This window comes from Strigops habroptila, chromosome Z (assembly GCF_004027225.2).
Source record: "Strigops habroptila isolate Jane chromosome Z, bStrHab1.2.pri, whole genome shotgun sequence".
Classification (NCBI taxonomy): domain Eukaryota; kingdom Metazoa; phylum Chordata; class Aves; order Psittaciformes; family Psittacidae; genus Strigops; species Strigops habroptila.
The window spans coordinates 35574876-35594605 of NC_044302.2; the positions used below are offsets into that span (position 1 = coordinate 35574876).

Here is a 19730-nt window from a genome sequence, read left to right on the forward strand (position 1 = left end):
TTCCTGGAGCCTTCTGTTCTCCAGGGTGGACAATGCCAACTTTCTCAGACTTTCCTCATAGGAAACATGTTCCAGTGATCTGCTCATTTTCCTGGACCTCTTAGAACTTCATGTCTGTCTTTTGCCGCAGGCCCCAAAGTTGGATGTAGTACTGTCGTTAATTTGTAAATAGAAGCCTGTTCTCAATTACATTAGTTTTAGCTACCTAATAAGGCTTTACTTCAGTTATTTTTTTTCATTTGTGCATGCTTGCACCTGCCAAAAATACTCTTTTATGATCACTGTGAGCAGTCTTTTCCCGCAAAGAAATTTGGCCAAGTACTCAAGTATATACAAGAAGTTCAGAAACCTAAGAAAAAACAGGCCAAAGAGTAACTTTGGTTTCTGCCAGTGCATTCTTTTAGCAGCACAAGAAATAGATTTTCAATAATTTAAAGTAGTGCTACGCAGTGTGCAGCTCTGGTCATATCTGGGACTGAATGGTTTCATTTGGATTGGTTACTATTGTTGATGCATTTTAGTAAATAATTTTGTATACCGTAAGTTTACATTTTACTATAAAAAATATGTTGAATCTACACAACTGACCAATTCTTACATGGTGAATGATACTAGTCTAAAATGGGAGAAGATGGACCGTAACTGTCTTCTTTCTGGTATAAATAGGAAGGAAATTATCACTCTGGACTTCCTCTTTCTAACCATCTTTCCCTTCCAAGATTATTAACTACAAAATTAACTACAAAAATTGCAACATTAATTATAAAACTTCAGAAATGTTACTTGTCTCTTTCATTTCTTTGATAACATAACACTTTGCAGTAAGAATCCATTCATATGGTTCTTTAAAAGTAATCTAACAGTAGTTCTTGTTTGCATGTAACACGTAAGTAAATAATTTGTCTCTCAGAACTGCAAGAAATTATGGTCAAGCCAAGATCTAGGCAGATACATGACAAACCTTACTTTTGAAAGTAATTATGTTAAATTGTTCTTCCAGAATGTAAAGGAAATGTTTTTCCCACAGAGTGTATTGAAAAGGAAGAACCACTTTTAATAAAAAGCCAGATTCTTGATTTACTTCTACTGTGGTATATTTGCTTATAAATAGAAGAACCAAATTATAAACTATGCATTCTAAAGACTCAGATACTGTCCTTACAAAAGGATGGAAAACATGGTTTTACATGACTTAAGTCCTACATCGTGAAAAATACCAACTGGATGTAATAGATGTCATACCATTTACTTATTGAACGTCTGTGGGAATGCTGCTCAGCTGTCCTTAATTTAAGTATTCCTTGTGCATGTTTTTTATGTAGGCCTTTTTGAGAATTAGGAAACAAATAATTTGTGCAGAGAAAGTTACAAGGAGGAACTGGCATTATGCAGATTTTTCTTTCTGCACTGCAGCTTGAATAGGCAAGGAATCAACGGTACAAGCTGACTATTTACAGTTTGGATGGAGTACTTGAGACAGGATAGTGTAAGAAACATGTTGATATCGTGAGCTCAGCAATTTTATACTTTCCATTGTCTCAATTTTGTAATTAGACAGCAAGCATAAAGGTGAATGCTTTCAGCCCCTAGGCATTTATGTAGCAACTACTGTACTCTTTGTGTAAAAATTTATTAAAAATTTATTTTTCCTATAGTGGAATGACCTTTCCTCTCCCCCATCTGTAATTTTAATCATTATTTAAATTCAGTAGGTAGAAAAATTTAATTTAATGTTAACTTAGTTTTACAGTTGTTACTTATGGTTGTGTTATTGAACAATATTTCTCAGTTACTGGTAAAGATTGTGGTAAGAGGATGGATTTGAAACTACAATAAGTATGTATAGTAGAATTTTTAGCCACTGTGCACTGTGTACAAAAGCTGTCAGTGTAACTGGCACATGTTCTGGCATTTAAGGGTTTTAGTGTTTGTATATTTCATGTTGAAAGTGATGAATGATGTGACTCTTACTTGATTAGTTTTTACTTGTAATGTGTGTCTTTACAGCATGCAGTCAGAATAAAATATCCCTTTTAGGGGAAAAAAGAAAAGGCTTTTATTTTTAACGTGGTTTGTCAAATCATCATAGGAGTGCTCAGTACCTAAGAAAATACATGCTCACAAGATTTTTACATTTTAAACTGCTTTGTTACATGAATATTTTTTCTATGGTTAGTGAACGGAACTGGGTGGTAGAACTAGCTGCTTTCATTACTTCTCGCTTTGCTTTTGGTTTTGGTCTGTAAACCAGAACAAAGTATTCAAGCTCTCCATTTGTTCTTTTTGTTTCTCTCAATGACCTAGTTGTCAAACTCAATTGCTTCTTACAATTTGAAGTAACTGAAATTTATACCTCAACAAGGGGCAAACAGTGCCATGAACCTGGGCTTGACTGGAAGTCTACTAGGGTGTGCATCATCCAAGACTTGTGGCATCAGCCAGAGCTCTGAAGTAGTTTATTGTTAAAATAATCACATACTACTTGATATTCTAACTTTCTTTTTATGTGTGGGGTGTTTTTTTGTGGGTTGTTTGGTTTTGTTGGGTTTTTTGTTGTTGGTTTTGGTTGTTTTGGTTTATTTGTTTGGTTTTGTTGTGTTTTGGGGGTTTGGTTTTTGGGTTTGGCTTTTTTTTTTTCCCCCTAGCTTGCTGCAATAGTGAAAGGAATGGTTTATTAGGCCTAAGATATAGTAATCTCAAAACATTCTTGACTTTAGAAACACTAGGTCCTAGTGTTAACCAGGTGTGTATCGAGTATCTTGAGAGAGGGAATTGACAATTCAAGGCAAAGCATTAAAAGATGAGGTCAGAGCAGCAGGAGGCTGATTGGAAGTGTGACATTTATGGCCTATAAATGTTGGTATTAGGCATAGGGAGTTGAATGTGGTCACATGGTTCATCATATTCTCCACAGAACGTGGATGTCTAAGGTCATAAATGTACCAGCTTTAGTTGATTTTAGAGAATTTTATGAGGTGAGTGGTTTTGTTGCACAGTGCTGTTCAGTTGCAAAGTTTGTGTGTTGTGTTTTAGTACTTCTCATATACTAATTTGTATACATACTTCCGTTATCCGGCTTGCATTCACTCGTATTTGTGCTGTAATTCAGATATGCATAGATAAACAAGCTCCTCTTGCTGAGAATTTCTTTTTTGTGTTTTCTGCCATTAGCCTCATAGATTGTTTTTTGGTAGACTCCGCAGCTGTGAGCCTTACTATGTCTCCTACAGGAGATTTTCTAGCTTCAACACATGTGGATGACCTTGGAATTTATTTGTGGTGAGTATGTAATATATCTATTTCTACATAGAATTTCAGGTGGGGAAGAATTCTTTTAATCACCTGTATCAAAAATAAGGAATTGTTCTACAAAGTGCCATCTCCAGGCTTTTATCTTTTCTGGTTCTAATTGAGACAGGTATTCTGTGTTGTTGTGCATCGTAAATATTTAAGTCTCTTGCAGTTAAGATATTTATTCTGGTAATTAAATTATGTCTTTTCCTAAATGTTTCTTTATTACTCTAACGAATTCATGTTATGCCATTCCTAAAGTTTTTCTTTGACTCTACTGTTTTGGTTTTGGTTTTTTTTACTCCATTGGAAATGTCAGTGCTCATATAGCGTTACTTTCTGAGGGGCTTTTCTTCTTGTCCTGATATACAATGTCTGAGACTTCTGAGTAGGACTTTTAAGTTGCAATTACTTATGTTTAATAATAAATCACCTCAGATGTAAATTGTGTTTCAGTTCAATTTCCTCCTGACTTATCTTCAAAGCAAATGACTGGTTAGGCCCAGAACTGAAGTAACATATCTTTTAAGTGATACGATTTTTCTTATATTTTGCTTTAGATTGATAGGTATTTCAACTTACATTTGTTGCCTGTGGTTTTGTCTCAGGGGTGTTAAATTGTTAGACCTTTCTGTACTTACATGGTTCATTGTTCATACCTAGCCCTTGTTCATATTGACTGAAAAAATAATTTGCCAGAATGACTGTGCGTATGTTCCAAACCTCAAGAAAATTTCCTAAGAGTACTATTTTAAAATTCTGTGAAAGCAGGATGAATCATTTATATTTGCATATTGTATTGTACACATTAACTACAAAGCTTTTTAGATAGGCAGTTTTGCAACTTCAGAAAAATGCAGTAACTGGCAATAATTGAAGTAATAATACTCCGTAATGCCACATGCATTAAACGTTCTTCACAACAATACTTCAGCATAACTTCTATGTTTCAGACTTTCAGATGATGTATATTACTGTGTTTCATTTCTTGTTTATCTGGTAGATGAGGAAAACTAATCTTGAATAGAACTTGGTGAATTGCTATAGTACAGTAAAAATTATGTCTAAAATATTTGTTCCCATTCACTTAAAGATTGTTTTTAAAATGCCTGTCTTACTTTTCAGGTCAAACCGTTCTCTGTATTCACTTGTCTCTTTACGGCCGCTTCCAGCAGATTATGTACCTTCTATGGTGGCACGACCGAGCACCTGCCCTGTTGAAGGTAATCTTCACATGAAAGAGTATTTAATTTTCAATTTGATACTATATTTCAAATAGAAGATGGTTTGCTTCCTCAGTGAAAGCTCACTCACTCTCTGAACTGTGCCTATTGCTTCTTCTACCATTTTTGGCATATTTAACTCATATACTAAGTTGTTTACTAAAATCTAGCAATGTTTCTATGTTCAGACATAAAATTACATTGTGATGATCTCCATCTCTTTAAGGAAATTTTGTAGATGTTAAAAACGTCTGTGCTATTTGCTGGCTTTCTTTAATCTGACTTGTGTAAATATCTTCCATTTTGACATCTTAAAGGCCCGTTTGAAATTAACATTACTGTTTGGGGGTGGAAGGGAGATTGTTGTTTGTCCGCTTAATTCCAGCTTTTTTGAATGCCTGTATGCCGTGGTAGTTTCACTGCTGCATATTGCCTTGCTGGCAAGAGAAATGGGTTCAGCTGTCGTGTAGCTGTGCTAGATACTCCCAGTGAAAGAAAGGCCTAAAATGCGTTTTTGTTACGTTTAATAGAAACAGCTGTGGGCCTGTAGCAGTTTTGAGGACCTCTAGGTGGAGCTCTTGTCTGCCCACGTTTAGCAGTGTCTACATGTAGTTCTCCATGTGGAGGAGAAACACACCTTGACTGTTGACTGCCCAAAAGAGCGAGGAACATATTTGATGATGAGTGCTACATTAATCACATACTTATTTTAGATACTTAAATTAGGGAGACAGGATTTCATCCCAAAATTTAGAATGTTTTAATCCTATAAACTGATTCTGGCTGAATGCTTTAATTCATTTTCTATCCTCAGCAAATGTAAAGTTCCTGTTGACATGCTCAGGAGCTTTTAATGGTTTGCATTTCTTTGCTATGTTAGGCTTTTCCACCACATTCATGGTTTCAACCATGTAATATTTTGCAAAAAGGAAGAGAAAGTAGAGGTGTTTGGTCAAGACCACATAGGAAGTCTAGAGAAAACCTAATGACAGACTGCATATCTTTTGGTGTTTGTTGTGCTTCAGTATTGAGATCTTCTTCATTTTTATGCGCCACTTCAGTCATACCTATGAACAGGTTGTGAATATTGTGTGTATTTAAATGCAAAGATTTTACAGATTTTTAACTTAGAACTAAAATTGCTTTGTATGTGTTTTAAAACACTGTACAAGATTTTAAAAGTAATCCTCTTCTATAAATTGCTTTTACATCATTTCAGCCAAAGCAGATAAATCTTGTTTATCCAATTCTGCATTTTAGCTATAATTGTTTTCAATTTAAATTTAATATTTCATAGGGTTAATAAAGATTGTTTCTGTAGCTTTTCAGCTATTTGTTATGCTAGCACCCATATATATAGCTGTTATGCATGTGTTTTTAAAAAATTGCAGAAGAAATAGTCACGTTTTGATTTTTTAAAGTAAATGTGAAATATGTATGTTCATAAAAGATATCTGTTCTTGGCAGATGTGGATGTGGCAGGAGTTGAAGAAACATGTGATGAAATGATAGAATATGTCTCACCTGATCAACTGGAATTGCAGCTAGTGACCCTTTCCTCATTACCAGAATCAAGGTGGAAAAATCTCCTTAGTCTTGATGTTATCAAGGTAATGATATTAGGCATGCCAGTGCTGACCTAGTGTAGTATTTAGATTGTATTTTTTAGGAAGGAGGTAAATTAAGGGCTATTTCTCCTGTAATGTAAAACAGACACTTTGTCTTAGCCATTCTCTTGGATGCTCAAGAAAACTTGAGAAGGCAGAACTGTTTCATAACTTCTGCCATTACTGTTTTCTGCAACATGCAAAATAGCTGTCTGAAGGCAGATATTTCCATGTCAATAGAAGTGCCTTTACAGCTGTTCTAGGTTATGCCTCCAACTAACTGTCGGGCATTCCCATAACCAGAAAAAGAGGGAATACACAAAAAATAGTAGTATACAGCCAGATATATTTGCCCGTGTTCTAAGAGCTGCATTTACCTAATCACAAAATTTGAATCCGCTTTTCAGGAATTTTTTAAGATTTTGCAGTAGAAGACTGTATGGTGCTTTTCACGATTTCTGGGATTTGGGAGAGAGGCTTTTTTTTTTTTTTTTTTTTTTTTTTTATTTCTGAATAGTAGCTTCTTATTTAGTGGTAAAATATTTTACCTACATATTTACTTTTCAGTTAGTCCTTACATTTTTCATAGTATTTTAAAAATAAAACTCTTCACAAAAAAATTTCTGCATGTTCTTAATATGATGATGATTTTAATTCAAATATCTACTTAACAGAAAAAAAATAAACCAAGAGAGCCACCAAAAGTTCCCAAGTCAGCTCCTTTCTTCATCCCAACAGTTCCTGGTCTTATACCCCATTACGTTACTCCAAGGGAAGAAAATGATACACAGGTAAAAACAAGAATCAATATAACAGTACTTATCTAGGGTATTTTAAAAGAAAACCTTAATGCGTTTTAGTGCTAAGTGAGATCTTGCTAAAGACTTTAAAGTACTGATTTTAACACATATACGTAATGCTTTCTTAAAGTGTTTTGTTCTGTCAGAGGAAAATAATCTAATTGAGATGTAAAAATATGTTTGCATATTCACGTACACTCTTGTACTTTCATGTTCTAGTCAAAGGTAGTAAACCTTGGAGTACTGGCACAGAAATCTGATTTCTACATTCATCTGGAAGAAGCCCTGAGAACTAATGAATGTAAGTTAACAAGACATTTCACTAAAAATGTAGATGCTAATAATACTTTGATACACATTTGCTTTCTGATGCCAGAATTGTAACGTGTGAGGAAAAAATATGCATAGTATAGTAGCAAAGACAAAGAGCATGACCTGTTATGTATAAAGCTAATACAGAGGTAGCCAATCTATATCGAAGATCCACTGGTACTGTAGCTTGCCTGCAGCATGGAGCCCAGTTCTGGCTGAAACCCATATAGAGAAAGAAGGGAATGTTTCTAAGATAGTTAGACTTTTTTTGAGATTGTGATGATCTTGCTTGGAAAAGGTGCTATGTATTATTTGTAGGGTAAGAAAGGAAGGGAGTGATCTGATGAGAGAGAGTAATGGAGACATGAAAAACATAATTTGCCTAGCAAGTTCTGTTTCCGTGGGTGACTTCAGTACACATTCTGCAAACTTAGAGCTTTAACTGATTGCTTTATAATTCAAATCTTTAGAAATATAAAAATAAGCTCTTGGATTTCTTTTAACATTCAATTCATTTTGAAACTGTCATGTAAATTGCGTGTGGAATTTACTTGCTGTTTTCCCTGTTTCAACTGGTGCTGCTATAGAATCTCTGAAATTTAGTTTTTTTGGAAATGATTGCTAATATAGCTGGCTTGGAAATGTAAATGGGCAGTCACCGGCAGTGTCGTGGTTTAAGCCCAGCCGGTAGCTCAGAACCACACAGCTGCTCGCTCACTCACTCGCTCTCTTTTTGCCCCCGACTCCCAGAGGGATGGGGAGGAGAATCAGAAGAATGTAAATGCCATGGGTTGAGATACAGAACAGTCCAGTAACTAAAGTATAATACCAAACCACTACTACTACCAGTAATAATAATGGCCACGCTAAGAACACATAGCAGATCAGTTTAATGATCAGTGATTCTATTGCATTACAAGTCATTACCATAAATACAGCAAAACGAGAACCTTAGCCCAGGCCCCAAAGCTGATAAACGCTGAAGTACTGGCTGCAAGTAAGGTATGATGTACTGAAACTCTGAGACCAAGTGCAACAACTCCAAGAGCGAATAAATCAACATTGTGATGAGTGACTGTTAATCTGAAACAATGGATGCTTGTCACAAGTACGATTAGACACTCTGCTCAGATCTGTTGTTATCTCAACCCTTCGAGCCCCACGTTGGGTGCGACGAAGAACTGTCATGGTTTAAACCCAGCCAGTAACTCAGAAACATGCAGCTGCTCGCTCACTCACTCCTTCTTTTCTTTCTTCTCCCCAACTCCCTGACGGATGGGGAGGAGAGTAGGAAAAATGTAACTCCCGTGGGTTGAGATAAGAACAGTCCAGTAACTAAGGTATAATACAAAACTACTACTGCTACCACGAATAATAATAATGATAAGGGAAATAACAGGGGGAAAGAATATAAAACTAAAAGAGGAAAAGGAAAAAAAAAACCAATAAACACTAGTGATGCGCAATACAATTGTTCATCACCTGCTGGCCGATACCCAGCCCAACCTGAGCAGCGATCTGGGCCTTCCGGGTGACTCCCCACAATTCATATACTGGGCATGACGTGCTGTAGTAAGGAATACCCCTTTGGCTAGTTTGGGTCAGGTGTCCTGTCTCTGCTCCCTCTCGTCTTCTTGTGCCCCTCCTCAGTGGCAGAGCATGAGAGACTGGAAAGTCCTTGATCAAGGTAAGTGCTATCTAGCAACAACTAAAACATCTGTGTGTTATCAGCAGCGTTCTCAGACTAAAGCCAAAACACAGCACTGCACCAGCTACTAAGAAGGAGGAAAATAACTGTTACAGCTGAACCCAGGACAGGTAGCTTGTCCACAAGGCAGTTCTGCTGGGAATTTTTAGGCCCTTTAAACTCTTCTGAGATAACCAGCTTACTCAACTGTACTTAAAGCATTTTATGTGCAGAACGTCATTATCACAAATAAGGTATGGTGTTACGCTGTGGTTTTAGTACTTCAATTGGTAGTATTCTTTTAAGCTGCTTCAGAGCTGCACAGAGAAAAGTGAAACATCAGGTGGATAATTAAAAACCTAACCAAGCACCTGAAGGCTGGCTGTTCCAGGGAGCAAATGCGTTACATGATGCATTGCAGTAGTGGTGGAGTGAGCCTGCCTCAGGCCACCTCTCTCCTGTAAGGAGAGTGTGCTCCAAGGTCCATGCTGTAATCCAAATCCAGGAAGCCTGTTGATCCTGGCTGAAGAAGCTGCTGGTGTGTAACATGGCTCTGTGCTTGCTAGTTTACAAGCATCTCTTCTAATGGTGACTAGGCTGTACAAGTAAGCAGTGATATACTAGAAGTTATCCAGGTTTACCACTGGGATGGAGACAGGTCAAGACTGTGGAACACAGATTGAGCTGGGCACCTTTTCCGTATCGTATGTGTACCAACTTCATAGTATGTTCCATGCTTAGTTTTTTAATGTCACAGTACAACAGTGAATTAATACTACTATTAATATCACAATTACATTTAAAAATAGGTAATGATTTTCATAGGAATCAGACAGAGATAGAAACAGATTTATGCCACCTGAGGAATATTAGCCAATGCCTAATATCATTAGTAACCATGATATGAGTTTAAAAAGTTGCTCTTGCTAGCAATTTCTTAGCAAAAGAAATATTAATTAGAAGACATTTAAAAAAATGTTTTTACCAACAGCTGTGTTTACAAGCGTTTATATTTTTATCTCTGCATTTTTAAAGAAAATGGATGGAATTCTCAAAAGATAAGGTAGGATTGTAGAAATCCTGAGGAAGAACATTTTGGAGAGGAAAGAGTTTCTAAATTGCGCGTATTTCTACCAGGCAAAAGATTGACCTCACCCCACCACAGACGGTAGTACCCTGTCTGTTTTAGGATATATTAGGATATATTTTAGGATATATTAACAACCTGAAGTCCCATCTCTTTTTGCCAAGCGAGGTAAAACGACAAGTTATGTGGTTAATGAGAAATTTTTTACAGCTTAGAAGATGGAAATGGGGGAGGAGGGGAAGTTACATAAATACAAAGTGTTACTTATATTTTTCAAGGTAAACTTACAAATAAATTGAAACTGTCTTATTAGAGATGTGCTTCTCTGTAGTATGTGATGGGACAGTAAATTGAAGGTTGGATGGCATTTTGTGGAAAACAAAAAAAGGCAAGAGTAGAAACTTGATGCATACAGTCACTGCTTAAGAATTTTGGAATAAATCTGTCCTGATGAAGGATTTGTAAGATACTTTTTTGCAGATGTTACTAGTAATGTATTCCTCAATGTTTTAACACAGATACAGCTCCACTTAACTTACTGAAAAGCTTGGGACCATCTAATATTGAGATAGAACTAAGGGGTTTGGCCCCTGAAGGTGGTGGCTCAGTGGAGGTGATGCTAAGCTTTTTAAGAATGATTGGGATGATACTGAAGAAGAAGTACAACTTTGAACTTGCTCAGGCATACCTTGCACTATTTTTAAAGGTAACAATTTTCTTATAAAATTTTATTAGTCCTGTTTAAGATGATGGTTGTCCAGTAAAGAATGTAAATTATCTGCTTGAAAGAATTATATGATTTTTGTTGGGGGTAGTTTTAAAATTGCTAAATGAATGTATTGGATAATTTGGCCACTTACCTGATCACAGTCCAGAAAAACTTGAAAAAAACCCCATATATTGTGAAATGGACCAGATGGGTTTTGTTCTAGTATTTGTTACTTAGAATTGGTTTTATTGTTTGTAACATACCGAACTTCTTAATAGCTGTTAATTGATAAGTGAATATAGGCTATGCCTTAAGTGAGAAAAGAATTCAATGCATAACATATGGGAAAGTAAAATAGGCATTTTGTTGGACTTGACACTAGGTGCCGCAAGCCTGACTTACTTTCCATGTCAGTGAGCTGTCTTTCTTCTGTTACCACTGAACTACCACAGAACTAGTGAAATTATTTCCAGGTGTGTGTAAGTTAGAAAGTTACTGTAATAAAATACAGTACCAGTTACTCTTACAGGGAAAGTGGTTCTGCAAAAGATTGAAACCTTTCTGATGTACAAATGCTTACCTTGTCAAGATACCCCGATTTAGGAAACTGGGGGAAAGCAATTAATTACAGTTTACTAGGAAAACATTGTTATAAATATTCATGTACCTGTAATACTGTATATTCAACTGAGTATTTCTTAATAGCAATATTAAGCAAGGATTGGCTTTAAAGAGAATGTAATGCTGGACAAATACGACTTGCTATTTTCCTTTTTTTGGGGTTAAATAGAACATGTGGGGCAGCTTCCACAAGAACAAGTACTGCAACTGAATAGGAGTAGGTCTGTAGAGTGGAACATTTCAGGTTGAGGTCTTGATATTCATTCACAGTGGCTTTTTATCATGTCTATTTATTATTAGTTTGTTTTTTGTTAGTCTTGTCCCATGGACTGGCTATAATTAATAGTTGCAATATTAGATGCTAGAATTCATCTTTTTGTTAAGTTTCATACAAAATCAATTTATCTCTTGCAGCATAGATTAGTGGACAGCTAGGTAATTTGCCTCAGAAATGTACTCAGGATCTGAAGTACAGTCAAATAATATAAACTCGTGCTTTGACATGTGAACACCAATGTCTTTTGCTGCGGGTTCCAAGTGAAACAGCTCTGAGCTTAGCAAGACTCCTAGATTTAAATTGTAGGCAGGAAAATAACTATTCCATCCATTAAGTGTTAATAACAACTGCCATCCAGTGGTTGCTTCCACCATGGTAAGTACATAGCGCTTGCCTTGGCGGGTCGGTGGGAGTGTGATATAGTCAATCTGCCAGGCTTCCCCATACTTGTACTTCAGCCATCGTCCTCCATACCAGAGAGGCTTTAACCACTTGGCTTGCTTAATTGCAGCACGTTTCATATTCATGAATAACCTGGGCAATAGTGTCCATTGTTAAGTCCACCCCTCGATCACGAGCCCATCTGTATGTTGCATCTCTGCCTTGATGGCCTGAGGTGTCATGGGCCCACTGGGCTAAAAATGATTCACCCTTATGTTGCCAATCTAAGTCCATCTGAGCCACTTCAATGTTAGCAGCTTTATCCACTTGCTGGTTGTTCTGGTGTTCCTCAGTGGCCCGACTCTTGGGTACATGAGCATCTACGTGGCGTACCTTCACCACCAGGTTCTGCACCCGGGCAGCCATATCTTGCCACAGTGCAGCAGCCCAGATGGGTTTACTTCTGCGTTGCCAGTTGCTCTGCTTCCATTGCTGCAACCACCCCCACAGGGCATTTTTTGACAGAACTGAGAGGTTTCTTTTCTTTATGTTTCACCAAGGTTACTGTTTATTACATAGAAAGACGTCATTTCCCTGGATCAGTATAGAGCATGCTGGCATCATTCTTCTTGCTTTACGCAACCCGTAATAATTAAATATTAAATACCATTTAATAAAAATAATTAAAATAATTAAATTTATATAGTTAATAGATAAAATGATACAACATAAAATAAACAGATCAACCTCAGGGCTTCTGTTTAGACTTTTTAGCCTAAAGAGGAATTTATGATGCAGGTTGGAAGTAGAAGTATGTGGTTGATTGGGATAGCAGCAGCAGCAGCAGCAGATCTAGTAAAGCAGTAACTTATTTAAGACATTTTGCTGCATTATCCCATCTAATACATAGAGTATTGGGAGTAAAATAGCTTGTAAAAGACTAGCAAAAGGCAGGCAGCATTAAATGGAGGGAATTAACTGAAGGCAAAGAGTCCTTCCCTTGCTTGGGACATTCCTGAAAGCAAAGTACTGGAACTGAGTGAGGAAATTGATTTTCTAAATTTTTTATTACCTGTATATGTTTCACTGATAGCTTGTTTTCATTTTCAGTTGCATCTTAGGGTTCTCTCATCAGAGCCAAACCTATTGGAAGAAGTATCCAGATTGTCAATGCAGCTTGAGGAAACTTGGATTCATTTGCAGACTCTCTTCAATCAGAGTCTGTGTGTGTTAACGTATATGAAAAGTGCTTTATTGTAAAATGCTTAAGGGTTTTGTCTACATAAAATTCTCCTTGGAATAATAGTACAATTTATTACAAAAAATACTGGATTTCAGGAATTATACTGTGACTTCTGATGCTGCATTTTATACATCTGTGTATGGCAGAATATTTTAGAATATGCATAACTGAGTATTTTTTTCACTCAGAGAAAAAATTAATGTGTGCAGCTTAAATATTCATGTTGTATTAGTGTGTGCTGTCAATGAACAAAGAGCTGGACTGCTATAGGTAATGTAGGTAGTTACTGTCTACTTCCATGACCAAAATGTAAATCAGAATGGAGAAACAGCTTGCAAAAAAAAAAAAAGTAGGAATGTAATTTCTGTGCAGGAGACCAAAACCTGTATTGTGCTTAGTAAACAATTACTGTCGAGACAAAAATAAAACAAAAAGTCTGGGTTATTAACATTTTATTAACATCAGTTTAAAGCAAATGAACATAAAAAATGCATTTCTGTGCAACCAGAGTGCTTTCCCTATAACGTAAAAACTGGTTTTCTTCTTGCTTTGGCAAGCTGTGTTCACTGTTTTGCCTCAGACACCTGTTTCTGAAAGCAAGGATTTTTAGCTGTAGTACAAATCATGCAACTTGAAAAAACACCAAATTCTAAACTAAACAGAAAAAAAAAACCCACCCATTTTTTTATAACCAGGTTTCTTGCTCTAATTTTGGAGGCTCAATTTCTTAGGAAAATTAGGATCCTTTTCTTAAGGTGATCAGAGTAAAAGCTTTGAGCTGGGGTGGATTTTTAAATCAGATGTTATTTTTATGAATTGATATTTAGGTTTTAAATAATAAGGTTTGGGCAGAGTTTGGGAACTCATGAATGTGACTATCTTAAACTTTGCTGTCTGAGAGTACTGCCTCGCAGCACAAGAATCTCCTGGGCAAGGCATTTGCTGTATTTTACATGCTCCAGATACAGACTAACAGAGTAATCAGTACAAATGTATGCAATTTTGATGAGAAAAGCTGAAAGATGGGTTCATTGCATATGGCAGACTGAAACAATAATGTGGTTTTGTTGTTCTACATATGTGATTGTTATTTTAATGTCATCACATTATGTAACTCTTTAGTCATGTATCCTGGAACAAATTATCTACAGACATAGCATTATAGAATGGTTTGTGTTGGAAGGGACCTTAAAGCTCATCTAGTTCCAGTCCCCTCCCACGGGCAGGGACACCTTCCACTGGACCACGTTACTCCAAGCCCCATTCAGCCTGGCCTTGAACACCTAGGGATGAGGCAGCGACAGCTTCTCTGGGCGACCTGTGCTAGTGTCTCAGCACCCTCACAGTAAAGAATTTTTCTAATGTCTAATCCGAATCTCCCCTCTGTCAGTTTAAAGCTATTCCCCCTTTTCCTGTCACTACAGGCCCTTGTAAAATGTCCCTTTCCATATTTTTGTAGCCCCCCTTTATGTGTTGGAAGCTGCTCTAAGATCTCCCAGAGCCTTCTCCAGGCTGAAGAAGCCCAGCTCTCTCAGTCTGTCTTCATACCAGAGGTGCTCCAGCCCTCAGATCATCTTCACCACCTCCTCTGGACTCACTCGAGCAGGTCCACGTCCCTTTTGTGTTGGGGACACCAGAACTGCACACAGTACTCCAAGTGAGGTTTCACAAGAGCAGAGTAGAGGGGCAAAATTCCTTCCCTTCAACCTGCTGTCATGCTCCTTTTGATGCAGCCCAGTATATGTTTGGCTTTCTGGGCTGCGAGTGCACACTGCTGGCTCATGTTGAGCTTCTTGTCAGCCAACACCTCCAAGTCCTCCTCAGGGCTGCTGTCAACCCATTCTCCACCCAGCCTGTGTTTGTGCCTGGGTTTGGCCCTACCCAGGTGTAGGACCTTGCACTCGGCTTGGTAGAACTTCATGAGGTTGGCATTGGCTACCTCTCAGGCATGTCAAGGTCCCACTGGATGGCATCCCTTCCCTCCAGCGTATCCACTGCACCACACAGTTTGGTGTCATCAGCAAACTTGCTGAAGGTGCATCAAGCCCACTGTCCATGTTGCTGACAAAGATGTTGAACAGCATGGGTCCCAGTACTGACCCCTGAGGAACACCACTCATCACTGATCACTTGGATATTGAGCCATTGACCACAACTCTTTGACTCCGACCATCCAGCCAATTCCTTATCCACTGAGTGGTCCATCTGTCAAATCCATGGGTTTCCAATTTAGAGACAAGGATGTCATGCAGGACAGTGTCAAATGCCTTGCACAAGTCCAGGTAGATGACGTAAGGCACTCTTTCCCTATCCACCAATGCCATGGCTTCATCATAGAAAGCCACCAAATTTGTTAGGCACAATTTGCCCTTAGTGAAGCCATCTTGGCTGTCATCAGTCACCTCCTTATTGTCCATGTGCCTTAGCATAATTTCCATGAGTATCTGCATCATGATCTTGCCAGGTATTGGTTGAGGTGAGACTGACTGGCCTGTAGTTTCCCAAGTCTTCCTTTTTTCACCTTCTAAAGACTGGGGTTATGTTCTCCATTTTTCCAGTCAGTGGGAACTTCTCTGGACTGCCATGACTCTTCAAATATGACGCATAGTGGCTTACCCATTTCGTCTGCCAGTTCCCTCAGGACCTGTGGATGCATCTCATCAGATCCCATGGACTTCAGGTTCCTTAGATCGTCTCAAACCCGATCTACAGTGGGCAGTTCTTCATGCTCCCAGTCCCTACGCTTGCCTGCTGCGACTTGGGCAGTGTGGCTGGAGTGCTTTCTGGTTAAGACCAAGGCAAAAAAAAGACCAAGTTCCTCATTCTCCATGTCCTGTATAACTAAGTCTCTCTGTTTGGAGAGGGCCCTCATTTTCCCTAATCTTTTTATCACCAACTTATAGGAGCTTTTCTTCTTGCTGTTAATGTCCCTGGCCACATTTAATTCTGTCAGGGCTTTAGCTTTCCTAACCTGATCCCTGGCTGCTCTGACTATTTCCCTGTATTCCTCCCAGGCTACCCATCCTTGCTTCCACCTCTGTAAGCTGCCTTTTTGTGTTGGAGTTTGTCCAGGAGCTCCTTGTTCATCCACTTAGGCCTCCTAGCATTCTTGCCTGACTTCTTTGTCGGGATGCATTGCTCCTGAGCTTGGAGGAGGTGATCCTTGAATATTATCCAACTCTCTTGGGCCTGTCTTCCCTCCAGGGCTCTATCCCTTGGTACTCCACCAAGCAGATTCCTCAAGAGGCCATAGTCTGCTCTCCTGAAGTCTAGGGTAATGAGCTTGCTGCACACCCTCCTCACCACCCTGAGGATCTCAAACTTCACCATTTCATGGTCAGTGCGGACAAGGCTGCCATCCAGCTTCACAGCATTCATGTCCAGCTTCCCCATTATCCCTTCCTTTTTTGTGACACCAGTTCCAGCATAGCAGCTGTTCTTATTGGTTCCTCTATCACTTGGAGAAGGAAGTGATATTCAGCGCACTCCAGAAACTCCCCGGATTGCTTATGCCCTGCTGTGTTGTCCCTCCAACGGATATCCTCCTATCAGCCATACACTTAGCTGCATCTAAAGGAGCATGGCCAGCAGGTATACAGAGAGGGAAGCGATTCTCCTGCCCTACTCCACTTGTGAGACCCAGCTTCAGTCCTGCATTCAGCTTGGGGGCCCCCAGCACAAGAGTGATGTGTACCTGCTTGAGTGAGTCCAGAGGAGACCATGAAGATGCTCCAAGGGCTGGAGTGCTTTCTCTAAGGTGGCAGGCTGAGAGAGTTGGGCTTGTTCAGCCTAAAGAGAAGGCTCCTGGGAGACCTTAGAGCAGCTTCCAGTACCTAAAGGGGGGCTACAAGAAATCTGAAGAGAGGCTTTTTGCAAGGGAATGTAAATTTATTTCTTTTTCATTCTTTTTTTCTTTCAGTCTGTCTGCCTTGTACATTCAGCAGACCAGATTTCTCAGTCATGTACCCACAATGTCCAGTACAGAATGCTTCCTGAAACAAGTAATATTTCCACATGTATCATAAGGGCAGCATCTTTTTGGCTGCTTGAATTTGCAAGAGATGTCAGGGTTATCAGAGGAGGGCAGAGGTGATGGAAGTCAGGTTTTACAGCTTCTCTGTGTTATTCTGGCTGTGGATAAAGAACATGACTCATGTTAGAGCTTGAAGAGAACAAAGAAGTATTATAGAAGTTCACAGACTGTGGCATTCTAGCCGGTTTGGACTCAGAATGTGGAGCCCATGGGAATGATGTACACCTGAGAGTTTTTTATGAAGTTTACCACTGAGATTTAAGAAAATTCTTTGTACCATAGAATGATTAACTTCTGGTGATATGGTTCTCAAGAACCCATTACTCCCAGTTTCTTGAATGGATCTGAAGCAGTGCCAAATCCCTCAAATTCCAATGTAATATACAATAAACCTCTGAGCTTACAGGTCTCACTGTAACTAATTTAGAAGATCTTAAAGAATCATTTTTTGAACCAAGACATTAGAAATAAAAATATGAGCAAGTCAGTAGTTGTGGACCTGCCTCAGTAGAAGGAACAGTAGGTAGAGAACTTTCCTGTTGGATCAGAGCAAAGGTCTCTCAAAACTAGTGTCCTGTCTCCTGCAAAGGGTCTAGCAAACAGGTCAGGTATGAAAGGATCCTTTTGAGCACATCATGCCGGCTTTCAAAGAGATGGCTATTTAGATACTTCATGACCCAGCTGTATTATAACAGTTGTGTCCAATACTCTCTGACAGACTTGTTTGCTCTCTGTGAGTTTATCTAATCTCTTTTAGAACCCATTTATCCCTTCACAACATCCTGTAGTAATGAGAACTACAATTTAATTAAATACTAAGGGAAAGAATTTATTTTCTGTTTGTATACTCCAGACCTGCTATCTTCTAATGCTGTATACCCCTCCTACTTCTTTAATGTGAGAAATAATAATTGTGCTTTAGTTCTTCATGCTTTGCTGCCACAGAGCAGTTGTGAAATGGTTTCTACTTGTGGAGAAGATACTTCATTTTGCTGAGTCACATGTATGTTTTTTTCACTGACATAAGAGAACTTGCTTTGGGCACAGATGTTTTAATCTCTGTGCACAAGATTTGTTCACAAACCTTGTAATATTTGTAAAGGAGGGTCCTTCTCTCTTTCTTTCTTTTTCTCTTTCGTCCCTTTGTTCTTTCTGTCTGCCTGTCTTTCTGTCTTTGTCTTGATGTAATCAGGAGAAAAAAAACCCATGCTTTTTCTCAAACAGACCATTCTACTGAGAGCAGAAACAGGAAGCTAATTTTTGCAGACAATTTCTGTTTAATGCTGTTGACATAATATTTGAATTCTGGATTATCTCATTAAATGTGTTAATGCAGTTTGTTATATCATATGCAGATGTGTTTCAAGTCTACCTGGAACACTTCAATGATTTCCTTCTGAAAATAGTCTTTAGATGTTAGTGATACCCCACCTCCTTTATTCTTTTGTCTTTTCCTAGTTATCACCACTATTTCAGGAGTGTTTGACTATTCTTAAAGCTGGTTCCAGTCTTACACCTTCTTGTTCTTAGCCTTTTATTTTGTCCTAATTTTTTCCTGACTCAAAACTGTGAGCAACTTTTTGCCATTAATAACTTCTTCTGAAATAAAAAATTATTTCCACTTGCTAGTGGATGCAAGTGGGTATTTCATCTGGTACTTCCTGTGTTATTCCTTCAACCAAGACATCAAGGGTGATATCTGGTAATATTTGTCAAAAGTTGTTGCTTACAAGTGGTAAGACACATTACAATTGGATTTGATAAATCTGGCTTCATGTTACCTGCAAGAACTTACTTTAGCTGATTGGCATTCTAATGGCATATGCAACAGAGTGTGAGGAAAGTCATTAGCTGGATTAAGGGATATAGTCATTGTTAACCTTAGGTATTCTTCCAAGGAGGACAACTACTGAAGGTTTTACCATTCTTACACAAAGCCAAGCCTGTTTTAGGCTAGCTCTGTCCAGGAGCTTTCTGTTACGATTCTCCGTGCTACTGTGTGTCACCCCACTGCTCCCAGCTTCTTAAGTCTGTTACTCACCTGTGCCTACCTGTGTTCAACTCCTGCACACAGCAATCCTGTCAAGCTAGGTCTCAGTACTTCCACTGTTTTATTTTGACTGTGTTATGCTTTCCAGACTGATTTGGTACAGGGTTGTTTTGATACCATACTGGTTAGTTGGACCTTGTTCCCTGAATTTGTTGCTGGCTGGAGTCAAAGTCTGAAGAGTGGAAGCTTTCTCCTCTTTGAGCCATAATAAGCCTTCACTGCAATCTTTACTTTCCTTTTTCTTTCAGGTTAAAACAGAGGTATTACAAGGAAAAACATGTAGATGCGAAGTGAGAGTAAATGGATGCAAATATTTACACATTGTTCAGAAGCCAGCACAGACCGCTGACTTGAAGCACTTGAACACTTAGTATGTGTCACATTTAACTCTTGCTTCTTGAAAATAAAT

The 19730-nt window shown here is 38.5% G+C and overlaps 1 protein-coding gene across 3 annotated transcripts in view; it reads left to right on the top strand.

Annotated features, from left to right (window-relative positions):
* WDR36 (WD repeat domain 36) overlaps positions 1-19730 on the top strand; it is a 53334-nt gene that overhangs the window by 18956 nt on the left and 14648 nt on the right. The window contains exons 17-23 of one of the 3 annotated variants that reach the window (XM_030512811.1): positions 3172-3279; positions 4417-4514; positions 5982-6124; positions 6796-6912; positions 7141-7222; positions 10526-10713; positions 13106-14388. In XM_030512811.1, the coding sequence (XP_030368671.1) occupies positions 3172-3279; positions 4417-4514; positions 5982-6124; positions 6796-6912; positions 7141-7222; positions 10526-10713; positions 13106-13255 (886 nt within the window). In that variant the 3' untranslated portion in view covers positions 13256-14388. Of the gene's footprint in view, positions 1-3171; positions 3280-4416; positions 4515-5981; positions 6125-6795; positions 6913-7140; positions 7223-10525; positions 10714-11751; positions 12001-13105; positions 14389-19730 lie in introns of those variants that run through there. The other 2 variants (XM_030512813.1, XM_030512812.1) reach the window with 2 other exon arrangements.